General features: G+C 46.6%; 1 protein-coding gene across 6 annotated transcripts in view; it reads left to right on the top strand.

Annotated features, from left to right (window-relative positions):
• NRG2 (neuregulin 2) overlaps positions 1–14,856 on the top strand; it is a 173,504-nt gene that overhangs the window by 130,751 nt on the left and 27,897 nt on the right. For all 6 annotated transcript variants that reach the window (XM_069773000.1, XM_069773001.1, XM_069772997.1 and 3 more), the window contains one exon: positions 5,746–5,866. In XM_069773000.1, coding sequence (XP_069629101.1) covers positions 5,746–5,866 — 121 coding nt within the window. The remainder of the gene's footprint in view (positions 1–5,745; positions 5,867–14,856) is intronic.

Here is a 14,856-nt window from a genome sequence, read left to right on the forward strand (position 1 = left end):
TGTCTGACTCCATCGTGTGATCCTGGCATGTTGCTTCACTTCTTGGGCTTCGGCTGGTCCGCCTGCAAAGCAGGTCCGCCTGCAAAGCATTCATGCTGGCACTGGGTCTGCAAAAGGCTTTTTAGGTTGTTGAGCAAATCCCCTCATTGAAGTATTATGTTGCTGCTATTACAATTGAGGATGGGTATTTGGGAAAATAAAATGCTGCAGTGCTCACATGTGCATTCTGGGACCTTTGTGGTAGAGAAAAGCATAGGAAGGACTCCTTCATAGGGGCAATAGCTACCTGTCCTACGGAAACAGGCAGTCCCTTGGTGCTCAGAAACCTTTAAACTTGCTCCTCAGTGAAACACCTGAACAGGGCAGATGGGAGGTGTGGGGAATGCTGCCTGTGTTGTTTTGACCAACAATATCTGATGCTCTGAGGTGAGTGTCCTGCAGTCTGGCATTTGTATTTTGGGATGAACTTCTAGTCTGCAGCCATTGAGCCTCATGATCCCCTCAGGAACTGGGAACATAATTCCAGCAGGTTCTATTTCAATAAAATGCAGGGGTAAATATTGGATCATTTCCAAATGAATAAACACACAGGAGCAGAATTTTTATCAGCTCCAGAGTCCCCAGTCTGTTGCCAGGCGAGTCCCAGTCTGCACAGGCCCTTCTGATTTTATGTACAGATACCAGCAGTGAGCATCCAGCCTCTGTTCAGGTTTATTAAGAGAGTGTCATACCAGACGTACAGAAATCTGCCACAGAGAGAATGGTTAGGATCAACAGCCCTTCAGTGTATTAATCAGTGTAAATCATGGATTTAGTGTGGCTCACGCCAGGATTACAGTGCTACAACTAAGGAATAGCTTGGCCAGACACCTTCTCATCCATGTTCTCCTGACAAGCAGTTGGATGAACTCAGTTGAGAGGAACCTCAGCAATTCTGTGTTTTATCAGTAAGTACATGAGGCATATACAGAGCAGGCAATTTGTATACACTTTCCAACCAGCTGAGTTCATCTGTCTAACTGAATGTCTAAATATTGAGAGAATAAAGTGTCTGTACTCTGTGAACCCACCAGTCAAAGTTATTTATTAAAAAAAAAAAAAAAAAAGGAGCAGAGAAACTACTGCTGTCTCCCTGCTCTGCTCGACAGTAGCTGTAGTTTGTGAAAAATTAACTATAATTTATACTCCAAGCTGCATTAATTAACTCTTTGCAGGGGGAATATTTCACCAGATTTCTGGGAACAGGCTGGTGAGCTGTCTGCAAAGGTTAAATGACGTGCATGGTAGGAATTGTGTAAGAATCCCTGCACAATCATTAAAGACCTTTTTGCGTAGGTGGATTGTTTGAAAGGAAGTCCACATGGCAATGTCAGTGCCTGTGGCTCTCCTCTCTGTTGCCCTGTCATTGATGTTAGTCCCAAATAACCTAGGCATGCAGTGGAAGATAGACGTTCTGAATGACTATGGTGCCCTGAATCTCTCATGTGTTTATGCTGCACTGTCCTCACCGACTGGGACAGCAACAATAAAACGTGGCTTCAGATTGTTCGCAATCACATTCATCAAGAGGCAGCCCTCTTTTCCTTGTCCTCACCTTATTCCCTTCTCCTTTGTTGTCAGCCCTGGGACTGAGGTCAACTGGAGATGTGACTTGCTGATGGGTTTGCTGGTCCAGGCTTTCTTCCACCTTGCAGGAGCTTTGTGACCAGTTTGCCTGTGTGTTTGCAGAGGCCCCTGTCTCGAGGGCACCTACCTTCTTGCCACTGGTCTAATTTCACTATTTTTTCTAATACAAGAGCCAGGAAGGGGCAGGTTTAAAAGAAGTAAATGGAGATGTGTCTTTACACACTGTGTACATAACACTGGAGCTCTTGCCATAATGTTCTAGATGCTACAAGATTAGATTTGTTCAAACAGCAGCTAGACACATTCATGGAAGAGAAATCCATCAAAGGGTACTAAATGTGAAGACACTGCGGCTGACAGGTAGTCCCTAAGCTACTCCTCCTAGATGGCCAGAAGTAAACTATCATTGCATGCTCGGGCTGATCTTAACCATTGGCTATTGGCCACTGTCAGAGACAAGACAGGGCTTTGGTTTGACCAGTACTGCTCAGCTTATAAGACTGCTCAGTCTTATAATGGCCTGTATTTCATGACACTCTCTTCTCAACAGGGAGCTGGGCTGACTGCCTCTTTTTGTAGCCTTTGCTGCACCTCTTCTGCTAACAAATGGCTCATAGTAATATGATTCTGTGATCCAGTTTTAAAACACTTCGTGCTTCTTTGGGAGAAAAAGCATGGCACTTGCAGAAAACAGAATTTAAAAGATAATGACATTAACAAGATGCTTCTAGGAGAACTGCTCAACCATGTATTTTTCTGACAGGCATAGCTCTGTTGACAGTTCTCTTTCTAGAAGTGCACAACATGCATGTCCCAAGCCTCATACATGTCAGTGTCTTTTTTAATTGTTTAAAAGGAACAGAATTGTTTATATGGGATGAAAATGCCATGCAATCTCTAGCTGGTCAGCACTGTAATCCACGCTGGTATCACAACATCACAGAGCACTGCATCTTCCCATCCACCTTTTCTGGTGAAAAGGGTACCTTTTTATCTGAGGTGTTTTATATGGGGAGGTTTCTGGGCTCTGTTTTTATTTCTCCCTCTCTGCTCCTCCCTTACTGTGGGAAGGCTCACTCCAGAATCCTTTCCTGTAGGATTTATGATGTGAGACATTGCCAGATGGACCGTTTTGCTTGCTAGCAACTGGTACATTTGATGGTTGCAGGGGTGATGGCTTCCCGCAGGCTGTGCTTGTTCTTCATCCATGTGCCTTTCAATTTGCACCAGTGCTTTGGTTCATGAAGTTTCGGTGCTCCCTGAGCTGACAGCACACTTGCAGCTTTAACAGAGACCTGTTCCTTGTGCAGTTTTAAGGTACTTCAGTAAAAGCCTGCAAGCACTACAAACCAAAGGCTTTCCTGTGAGCATCTTTCAGCAGCTCCCATGCTGTGTGCTGGCCAGGCAGCACTCAGGGACTGTTAGAAGGGACAGTGGCTGTCTTCTGTGTACCTGCTCCCCTGCAGTTTTCACACTTCCCTGGCAGGCCCTTGCTTGCTCTGCTGTTGCTTCTGCCTCCACAAGACTGGCCCAGCCAGCCCCAAGAGAGCTGCAGAGCAAAGCAGGCAGCTCCCACTAGCCTGGCAGCCTGCACAACCTGCAGCTTCCCATGCACACGGACAGTGAAGCCCATGGGACACAGTCGCATGCTGCCAGGCTAGGTTTTATTTTCATGCTGATTTTTAAAATGGCTTTTGGTGTTAAGGCTTGGTTTAAGTGGCTGGATCAAGTAATAGCTAAAGGAGAGGCCTTGCAAAGAAAGTCTGGGTGCTATCATACAGTTAGAGGTCCTCTGCTCAAAACCTGCAGCTCTCCACTGGCCTTAGAAGAAATATGCTACTATCTTGTAAAGGTATAAATTATACAGACTTGTTACAAAGCCATTACGATGGCTTCAGCCTCTAGTTCCTGTTAATCTTAATCAGAAGGGACTGCTGAATTTCCCTACACAAGTTGGGGAGTTTTAATATTTGAGGGTTTTTTTGCAAGGATTTCTTTGGTAGCTTGGTCAAATCATCGTCTGTTCTAAAACCCAGCATACACTCTAGTATGTGTATGCTGCTCTGCACATTTGGCTCCCAGCTGGCTGGCGTTATGTGCTGTAGGAGGGGAGCAGCTATTTGCTGTCCCAGGGCCATGTGCATTTTCAGCCTTTGCTGAAGTATTTGCCACGTCTGGTTTGCAGAGCACTTTGGGACAACTTGCTCTGCCCTGGATAGCTGTGAAAAGACAACCCCAGAGGCAATGGTTATTCAAGGCAAAGCATAGAAATAGCTTTGCTTGGTGCATAACCCCAGCTCTGTCAGACAGTGGAAGGCGTTGACTTCCCTATGGGAACAGAAGACAATGGGGTTGGACAACACATTGGTTCAAGCAACATGAACAGTAAGCTTGGGTCTGCCTTGAGCTGTGTGCAGGTAACAGTGTGGGCTACTCCTGCTGTGCACAGACTGATGAGAAAACTCCTCATTCAGAGAGGCATGGACCCCATGCAGTCAGAGAGAGTCCTAGAAACAAGAGAGCTGGAACGAGCTTGTTTGGCTGCTCATGTGCCAAGCATCACCCAAATGTGAGACACTTTACAGGGTGCCGGGAGCCCTCCTTTACCTGTGAGAGCCCGGACGTGCCTGGCAGGCGCTGGGCTGGAGCTGGAGCGTGAGAGCAGAGACCTTGGCTCCGGCGGTGTGGGCTGCAGCCGGAGGCAGCAGGGCAGGCACCTGCGGCAGCCTCTGGGCTGCACGGGGGCTGGCCGAGGTGCGGGGAGCAGCCGGGGCAGGGTCTGGCATGCCTCGCTGCTTCTCCCGTGGCTCTGACTAGCTCCTGCCTGGGGCTTTGGCTCCAGCCTTCTTCCTCAAATCCTGTGTCAATTGAGGTGTTCAGTCTTCAGCGACTGGTCTGAAGTCACTAACCTCTTCATGAGGTCCGTTCATGCTTTGAAAAACAGGATGGAGGAGGGTATCTCCTCAGAAACCTCTAGTACAGCATAAAAGGGACTGGAAAGCAGGTAGTAGCCACACTGCTGGAGATATAACTGTGTTAGGGTATAGGCAAGGTGGGTAGTCCAGGAAGGGGGACTATCTTTAGTGAGGTTAAGTCTTCAGTTGGAAAAAGCAGATGCTTTTGAATGCCCAGCCCTTCTTTCAGTTATGTAAGATGGGTCTGCATTCCCCAAAGCTGGTCTGCTTTTGTAACCCAGATCAGTTGCTCTAACAGAAGGTTTCTCCCTTCCTAGAAGCCTTCATCTTGCCTATGGAGACTCTCTGTTTTGGGCTGTAAGTTTGTCTGAGTCATTCAGAGGTGGGATTTGCAGTGAAATTCTGCAAAGTACTGTCAGTTTTGTTTGTACCTTACATGGCTGGAGGGCTTTTCTCCAGAAAGAAATTTGGATTTGGAAAAGCATCCGTATCCCAGGAAACTTGAGTCATGCTGGCTGCCTCCCTTTTAGCACAGACCAGGGCTGACTGACTTCTACTGCTGAACTTCTGCTTGGTCTCCTGAGGCAGCCCCATTGGGGCATGACAGAGAAAGGCTCAGAAATAGGGGAGGGAGAGATGGAGCTGTTCTTGCTTGCGCTGGACCTGTTCCAGGGATAATGAGGGCACTTGCTGCTGGCTCTGAAAACTTATTTCCTCCCAAGGATGTGGAGCAATGAAATGTCCCCTGCAGTATCCCTGGATCTTGGTCCAGTATCGTGATGCAAATCAGGCCTCAGCAGCTCGCCTCTGTGGCTCTGCAGCACATGTTCTTCCTAACCTTCTGCCTGCCTGCTGGTGCAGGGTTGCATGCATGTATAAGGGGAAGGCAAGGAGAGGTGGGAAAGGGGCACTTTTCCCTGCAGCTTGCCAAAAATATGATCTTGTCCTGACATGCTGGCTGCTTAGAGGAAGGCGTGCCCTCAACTCTTCACTCACTTGGCCACTTTTGCTGGAAAGGAAAGGTCAAGTCACAGCCCCAGGACCTGAAGCGGTGAAGATGGGTCTAAAGGTACAGGCTGAGGTTTGTAGCTGTGGGGTTTTTACTTTGGCAAATGATCTAGTTGAAAATCATCTAAGAAGACAGAATTGCCCAACATAGGAAATAACAGTATATCCTTTTTGTGTGTTTTTTTTTTCCCTGCAGTAACCACAACTCTCTCCTCCTGGTCCGGGCATGCTAGAAAATGCAACGAAACAGCCAAGTCCTATTGTGTCAATGGTGGAGTATGCTACTACATTGAGGGGATTAATCAGCTGTCTTGCAAGTAAGTGAGTGTAGCTTTTGTGTCAGTATGGAAGTTACTTGGCTGGGGGAGAGGAGACTTCTGTGCAATTGCTGAGGAGGGGTAGCTCTGAAATTCTCCTGGCAATTGCAGTTTGACCCGTGCAGGTTCAGAAAGGGAGACTAGAGGGGCAGGGGTGGGGGAGGAGAGTTCATATTTTCTTTTTTGTGTGAGTGCCACTGTTCACTTTTCATGACTGCCTCTAAGAATATGTTTGTCCTGGCTGTTTCCTTTCCCTTTCTTCCCTTTCTCCTCTGCAGCTTCAAGGAAGGTCAGTTCCCTTTTGCTCTCCCTGAGCTAGGTCAAAGCTCCACGTGCCCTGCTGACACATTCTCCCCTCCGAGCAGGGGGGCTTTCCCCAGTGCACAGCCACCCCCCTCCTCCATGACTGGAGAGGGTCCCTTGCTGAGGCCAGATTCTTACCTCTCCTGTCTGCACCTCGTGGGCCTGGAAAGGCGTTTAGCACACAGCTGTTCACCACTCTGTGCCACTTTGTGGCAATCTGTGGGTTGTTTATTTCTCTGCTTCGAATGTTAAAACCTGCAGAAAAACCCAGGGAGACATACTAAGTTATCCTTGAAATGAAATTTCATGGAGAGGTTAAGGTGGGGCTGCATAGTCCGAAGGATGTGGAACGGGATGTGAGACCTTTTCACCTCTGGTTCAAACCTATTGCAGCCAGCAAGCGCAATAGCATCTCACAGCTCACCCTCCAAGCCTAGTGGGGACTGGAATGAAAAGTGCAGTCTGATTGCCAGTGCTGGAGATGTAGGTACCCAAAGCACACCTGTACCTGCCCCCAGGCTCCTGCAGAGTGAGCATGAGATGGTGCCCTGGGTGTGCATTCGTTGAGCAGATGCAGTCAGCTTCTGAGGTCACCTGGGGATCCAGGTGTCACTGTGCCTGTCTTGGAGAAGCCCAGAGCCGACTATTTTCTCCCTGCTTGGCCCAGAGACCTCTCTGTGGAGATGCACAGCTGAAGGTATTTACATCTGTGGATGTCAACCTAGTACCACTGCCACTGCATGGTGTGATGCTCACTAGACACCTCTGCTGTTCAGGCCTTGAAGGATGCATCTGAACAGAAACATCACCCCTCCTGAAAGGGTTGTGAGCTGGGTTACGCTTAGCACAACTCCTCCCTTCTCCCAGTACTCCTTTGTTTTGTCAAGGAGCAGTAGGAAAGACCATGTGGAAATGCATTCTGCTGAGCTCCTGTGCTCTCACTTTCCAATGCAGGATCAGCTGTGGTGAGAAGGACGTAGGATGAACAGCATCTTCCATTTCTCCCAGGCTTGCCCCTTCAGACATGAAAAGAGCCGGGTAGGACAGAAACCACATGCTGTGGTCTTCCACGTTTCCCATGTGCATGAAGTGATAGCCGCCCTTGTACACCACAGACCTGTGCTTTAGGGCAGTTGCCTCTGCCATTGGCTTCTTGGTGGCACTGTAAGTTCATCTTGCCAGTGTTCCCCATAGGAAACATGGGGGAAGCCCCATATGATGAATCAAAGTCACAGCCACTATTCTGGTGTAGCTGTAGCTGCAGGAAGCCCCAGCCATTCCAGTCTTTCCATGCTGGGGAGGGCTCAACCCTGGAAGCCTGGAGGAGCATATCAATCAATATCTCTATCTGTAAGCAATGTGGTAGTGCCAAAAGCATAGAACTCAAGACTATTTTCTGGGGGAAGAACTTGAATCCAGATCCTTTTCAAATTGGATCAATTTCTAATTACGGCAAGTTACCTGAATTCCTACCATACACAGCTATAATGGTAAGGCTCCATTTTTTCTTAATGAAGGATACACGTGGTAGTTATCAAGTGTCTTCAGCAGATAGACTGTGTTAATCAAAGTAATTCCAGCCTTGCGAAGAAACAGTCTGCCTTCAAACTGGGCTGCTATGATAGCTGATGAACAGAGGGGAAGCTCGGTGATGGATTCCGTTAAGGTTTTATGTGCCATACGAAACAGACCTAATTATTTCATATCATTTGAAAGCCTTAATTCCTTACTTGCAGATGGTAAAATTATTTCCTTTTCTGATGAGTCCCAAGATACCAATTGCTAAAACCAGATGGGAATTGAATGGGTGTGTATGGAAGGGCAGCAAAGTGTTAACCAAAAGGAGGTGCTTTGAAGATCTGCACTGTCACTATTCATCTGCTGGAAAAGACAGTTCTGCATTAACAGGAACCCAGTGGACCCAAATGCCTTCCACACAGTACAGTCATTTCTGAAATTACTGCTTGAGAAGATACGTGGATGTTCATTCTCCTTGGGTGTTTTTATCATTAACTCATAGACTGAAGATAAGGAAGCCTGGCTTTTGAAGTAGTGTAATTTTAGAGTTTCTGGACTCCAGAAAACAACAGTTATAGAGGAATGCAGAAACATTTGAACTGAACATAGTATTTACCATAAAATGGCTTTCCGAATAACAGGAACGATTCTTGGGGAAGGCTGATGATGGGTAAACGGACTTCACATCTGTCTGGCTGCAAACTAGCAAAATGCTGAAAAGTTTCACAGCTTCGTCAGCGCACCAAGACAGGAGATCTGCTGCTGTGGCTTGTGAAAGATACAATGATACAAATTCAGAAGAGAAACTAGAGGAGGCAAAGATGCAGGCTTTGACCTGCTTTTCTGAACTCTGTAACATGGGAGCCAACCTTAGTCCTTCAGCCACACCATGCCTCTGAGACATGGGCATCGAGGAGATCAATAGGTCCTTCTGCACACAAGCTTCTCAAAGGCCTTGGAGATCAAACAAGAGCTGGGTGAGCATCTTGAGCCAGGAACAACATGTGTCCATGTGCTGTTCCCACTTTGCTATTCTGATTAGAGTCAGCAGGGCCTTGGGGGGTCTTCTGGCACCACGTGCCAGCCTGCAGTCCTCCATCACCGAGTGCTAAGGAGATTCTAGCATGCTGGCACCCATGTAATGTTACCAGCTTTTCCAATACCAGCTATCAGAAAACAGAATTTTAGAGAGTTCTTGTTTGCTACCTGCCACCATCCTGTAATCGGCTTCCTGGAGTGGATTTCATTGTTTGCAGCTGTCCACAAGCACAGGAGATCCTTCCTGTAGATGTTACCCCTGATGCTCCGGAGCGAAAAAGAGCAGCTGGGTTCTCAAATGATTTCTTCTCCTGAAGTGGATCACACTTGATTTCTTACAGGTATTGCCTAAATTGGCAGCTGGCCTTTTATTATTTTTTTTAACAGGCTTCCCAGGAACATGTTCCTCCTGATCTCTAAATTCTGGGGAACAAACTGTTTGCCTGTAAACCCACCTCCTTGTCATGGCTTAACCTCAGCTGGCAACTAAGCACCACGCAGCCGCTCACTCACTCCCCCCTGGTGGGATGAGGGAGAGAAGCAGAAGGGTAAAAGTAGAAAACTCGTAGGCTGAGCTAAAGACAGTCTAATAGGTAAAGCAAAAGCCGCGCATGCAAGCAAAGCAAAACAAGGAATTCATTCACCACTTGCCATCAGCAGGCAGGTGTTCAGCCATCTCCAGGACAGCAGGGCTCCATCACGCGTAATGGTGACTTGGGAAGACAAGCACCATCACTCCCAACGTCCCCCCCTTCCTTCTTCTTCCTGCAGCTGTATATGCTGAGCATGACGTCATATGGTCTGGAATATCCCTTGGGTCAGTGGGGGTCAGCTGTCCCGCTGTGTCCCCTCCCAACTTCTTGTGCCACCCCCCCCCAGCCTACTCATTGGTGGGGTGGGATGAGAGGCAGAAGAGGCCTTGACACTGTGTAGGCACTGCTCAGCAATAATGAAAACATCTCGGCATTATCAACACTGTTTTCAGCACAAATCTAAAACATAGGCCCATACTAGCTACTATGAAGAAAATTAACTCTATCCCAGCCAAAACCAGCACACTCCTCCATCCCTTTTCAATACACTTCAGCTAGACCTTGGACAGTGTGTTTTCTTCACCAGGGAAGAGCCCAGAATGGATTTGGAGCTGTTGCAGAAATTGTATCTTTTTTGGATTGTGTTCTTGCATAATTTTGTCCTTAATTTGAAGTAAATTCTACACATGGTAGTGTCAAAGGAAGCCTGAACATGATACAATCTGTGCTGTTATCTTGACTCTGCAAACACACCACCTGGAAGTTAGATGGGAGAAGTGTGATCTGCCTCAGATATTCTGCAAATTTTCAGCATAAACTCAGGAAACGACTGAGCGACACACATACAGAATTGACTCAACAGCTCTAGTAAATTAAAAAGCCCCAGGCTCTTGTTGACAGGAAGAATTTCTCGACCCTTCTCCAGACCATTTTACTCAGAGAGGCCTTATGAGTTGGACTGGATTCTCACCAAAACTGTAGGGAAGTGGTGAGTTTGAGTAGAGCAAATTCCAGTGCCTGCAGAAGGGATGCACACAAGCAAGTCTCAAGATCTTGAGCCGGGCTGGGACACAGTAGAGCGGAGACTGGTTTGTTGTGTCCAGCTGAACGTAGTGCTTGGGAAGGCTAGCAGCCTCTGATCTTGGGTCTGCCTCAGTCCTGGAGCTCATTGGGTTCTTGGCACAACTTAGAGCAGTTTGAGGCTGCTCTAATCTTTTATTGCTGGGTACCATGCCCCACGGGGTTGTGCTAGTGGGTGTATCACAGCAGAAATACTCTTTTTCCCAGTTAGGTCTTGGCATGTGTTATCTACAGTTGGGGTCTTCCCAGCCAAACAAAGAAACAAAGACAAGTCTCATCGCTGCACAGTCCTCTGCCTACTTAAACGCACTTCGTGACTCTTTTGTGTGGCTGATGAAATCAAAGTGGTTGGTGCCCTGGGCCAGGATCTTCCTAAATTGCATGAGATCAGAAGACTTAAAGAGCTTTATAGAGCAACACCCCCTCATCATGTTGTACTGGTTGTGCTTTCAAGAGTCAGGCTGAAGGATTTACAAATGCTGACAGATAAACAGACTCTTTGGGTTTGGGCTGACAGCATTGCATTATGTGAGAGAGTGGTCAGAGGCCTGGAGGACCTCAGACAAAAAGTGAAAGTCAAGGAAAGAATAAAAAACAAAACAAAGCAAAAGAGAAAACATAATTAATTTTTAAACTAGTTGAGGTATGTAAATCACCAATTTACAAAATTACATGTTCACTTCCTAGAAGCCCATTTGCTTACCACATCCATGTATATTGTTTCCTGCAGATTTTCCCAGGAAAGGGGAAAGATCATTCTGAAGGGTTAACCACATTCCCAAGAGCTCCCCTGTGCTTTTCCAGAGCACCATTCAAAGGAATGAACATCAGGCCAATCTCATAGGCCGTGGTTCTCTTTGCAGCACAGCTTGCTCAGCTCCCCTGTGGTGTCAGGAGCTATGCTATCCCTCTCAATGACTCTACTGATTTGGTCAGCACAAGTTTCACATTGCACAACCACAAGGACGTCACTGCCATGGATATACGAGCAGTTCTGCGGGGAGGTGTTGCAATATCCTTGGAAATGAAGAGCCCACAGTGTTGAACTAGGGGTGAAAATCTCCACATCCTGTTCCAAATCTCCTGAAAGAGCGAGGACTCATTCGTTGGGGTTTGCATGCTGTTTATCTTGGGTGATGAGATCAGGTACCTTTTTGGGTTCAAGTGGCCCATCTATGCATCTTGTTCAATGCGTCCTTTTTAATGCACATATATCTATAGCAGACCCTTAAGAATCATCAGAGTGTGGAAGCTGATCCTGCAACAGTGACACTCAGCAAAGACAACAGTGCAGATCCTGCTGAGCTCCCATAGCTTAGTCAGAACTGCGCTGTAGTCTTCACTGAGCCCAGAAGTGGGTGACCCTGCAGTTTGGACTCTACTATACAGCAAACATGCCTTGATTAGCTGCTCTGGATAAGGCCTCTGCATTTATTCCGGTTGCTTTCTTTTCTTCCCATCAGTGATTTTGTGGAGTCCAGCCTTTTGTGGCTCTCCAGAGCCTGATCATCTGGGACTGGTCAGGGGACAATGACAGAACTGTCTTCTTTTTCAGCCCTTTGCACAAATAAGCAACATGCTTGAAACATTTCTCCATTTGCTTATATCAGTGCATTGTGTCCTTCTGCTACAGCTTCTCCTTATCCCATTATTTTGAAGCACCTGCTCATTCACATTCTTCTGTAACATGGATTGTATTATGAGAGCTACCGAATTTGGCATACTTTAATTAAGATCTGAGGGAACAAAGGAAATGTGCCAACCCTTGCAAGATTTAGAACAACAGCTGGGCAGAAAAAGTTTTGCTTCCAGCAGGAACATTATGATAATGATGTTATTAATTAATAGCAGCAAATAATAATTAACAATAATTATTGCTCTGCCCTGATACAAGGCAAAAGGTCAAAGTTTCTCAATTTTCATAAATAAGTGCTCTGCAAACAACATAGAAATAGGTCATTCAAACCGTTTTGGTTTGTACTTTTTGAGATGCTTTATTTGACTGATCATCTTACTGCATTTTTTTTTACCATGTAAATATTTAACTGCAATTCATCCTGAACCCAAGAGCAGAACTTTGTGGATTTTTTCAAAATGGAGTAAAAAAAAAGGTCTTAAATAATTGGTCAAAAGTGAAAGAATTGGACACTTTCAAGCAACAACAGAATCTGGACAGAAAACCTGACCAGTTTTATCGAAGGCATCTGCAAGTAGCAAATTTTCAGATGTGGCAATTTTTTTTTAATTTTCATGCATCTGATTAGGAACAGAGAGATGGATTTAAGCAAGGGCAGTCTTGGGAGTTCACAAAGGCTAGAGAGGGGACAAGGTGCTGTCTGCAAGAGGTTGGTGCAGCCTTGTACTTCCCCAAGACTGTTCCTGCAGATACAGCTTTGTCCACTTGCCTTTGCCTTTGAGAAGAGACATGTTGGGCCTCCATAACACCAGTGAGTGGACCAGAAAGTCCAAAGGTAATATTTACAAGAATAGTCTACCATCTCTGTAGTCCCTGCAAGAGCTTTCAAAAGGAGAAGGGACCCTGTTTTGCTGGGGTAGCTGGCCAAAACCTCTTGACTAGGGTCAAATGTGCAGGAATAAGGATGCCATAATCAAAGACCATCTCATGGCTCTTGACCTTAGTGAGCCTTAACTTTCAGGTATATCCCTCAGGCCATATGGTTGCCCACTGAAGAAGAGCTGCCCAGAAGCCCTTACCACAGGCAGCAGATTCTGCCTGCAGAAGGGGTGATTTCCATTGCTCTTCCTGTCCAGACTGGGACACTCCTGTGCAATTTCATGCTGGAAATTTCTTTGCTAGAAGTCACATCTGGAGCCATAGTAATAAATATCAAATCATCTTCACCAGCCTAGACGTATGAGACAGCTGAAAAAAAAGGAACCATGAACACTGCATGCTTTCAAAGGTCTCCTGGTCACTGTTGCTGCCAGCAGCCTTGTATATGAGGAATCAGGACCCAGGGACACAGAATGGCACATGTGTCTTGACAGCTTGTATGCTAGCTTGGGAGGTGGCAGAAGGTGCTCGTGTTCACGAGGGCTTCTTTTCTGTCACTTTTCCCAGTGCTGATTCACTAGTAAGTAAAGATGAAAAGCCTGAGCTGTCCTAGACACAGAGAAGACAGTTATCTGCTGCCTTCCGTCTAGAAAGCTCTTCTCCCCACCCACGCTAGGCTGACTGCAGGGATCTGAAGATGGGCTATATGGTAGCTGTCATGGCATCAAAGCTTCTTTGACACTTTTCTGTTTTGCTTTTTCACTTCTCACCATTTTTTTTCTCTGGGTTTTTATTTCCTTCCACCAGTTTTCATGTAATTTTCAGTCTTTCCTTAATGGCATGCAGCTTCAGTCCCACTGAAGTTCCAGCCTTGACTGACCTCTTGAGGATGTGCGCCTGAGACAGCTGTAGCTCCTTTCAGACAAAGCGCCCCTTTTTGAGGTGGGTGGGACATTTGCTTCATTCAGCAGTACCCTTGAGGCCCTTCAGTGTGCTCACAACATACATGAAAACTCAGATCCCAGACAAATGGGCAGCACACTGCAAGCTAAACTGGATACCCTTGAAGACTCTGTGAATAAGTTCATTACTCTATCAGTGGTGATGAATAAACTTCAAAAAGGATTGGGAAAACACCTTCTATTTTGGATGCCTTGTTCAAACCCCAGTGCAATCTCTTAAAGGTTTCTCCAAAGTCATGCTTCCCCAGGGCTGTCCTTGTGAGTCTGCATCCCCCAGCTGCCTCAGGTTTATACTCTTTGATTGCCAACAGGGCATCTTCTTCACTCCACTTCCCAGCACCAGCTTCCTCTGCTTCATCAAGGGGAAGGTCAACAGGCCTCATGTCTGATGGTAACCCCTTGGCCTGGGCTTTCCTTGGGAGCTGGCTGGGCTCCCTGGTATTGAAATGACATTGCTGCTATGTCTCCTTTTCCTGTGCTCCAAGGTGAACGTCCAAGAATGAGAAAAGAGGGTGAATTTTTCAAAGATATTTGCCTGACCAGGGAGTCAAATTTACAGTTTCAAAAGTGACTTGGATACTGAGAAACTTAAGTGTATGACTAGGGAGTTCAGTGAAGCCTCATGCAGAGCCATGCCCTTAAGTTCACCCCAAGCAGTTCAGGGTACACAAATATCCCGGCACACTTCCACATGGAGGTCTTAGCACAGGTCCCAAAAAACAGATGCTGTGTAGCACAGAAAACAGGTTTGGTCATGGGCAGGGAGGATGCAGCAGCTCTTTTGCTCATGCAGAGCTAACAAAACTGCAGTGAAAACCAGCACGAAATCGGATGCCAAAGCCATGTCAGTCATGCAGGGCCTTCCAAAGCTTTCTTCTGTGAGAGGGACAGCAGGTGAAATGTCCCCTGGACATGGGACACCCTGCCTTGGAGAACGGAAATGCATTCTTTAGGGGAAAGATGGACAGGTTTGAAGCTGTGGAGGTGTTGAGATGGAGAAAGATGGTAGATGGAATGGAGAGATTATGCAGCCTTTTATTA

The sequence above is a fragment of the Haliaeetus albicilla genome, chromosome 27 (assembly GCF_947461875.1).
Source record: "Haliaeetus albicilla chromosome 27, bHalAlb1.1, whole genome shotgun sequence".
Taxonomy (NCBI): domain Eukaryota; kingdom Metazoa; phylum Chordata; class Aves; order Accipitriformes; family Accipitridae; genus Haliaeetus; species Haliaeetus albicilla.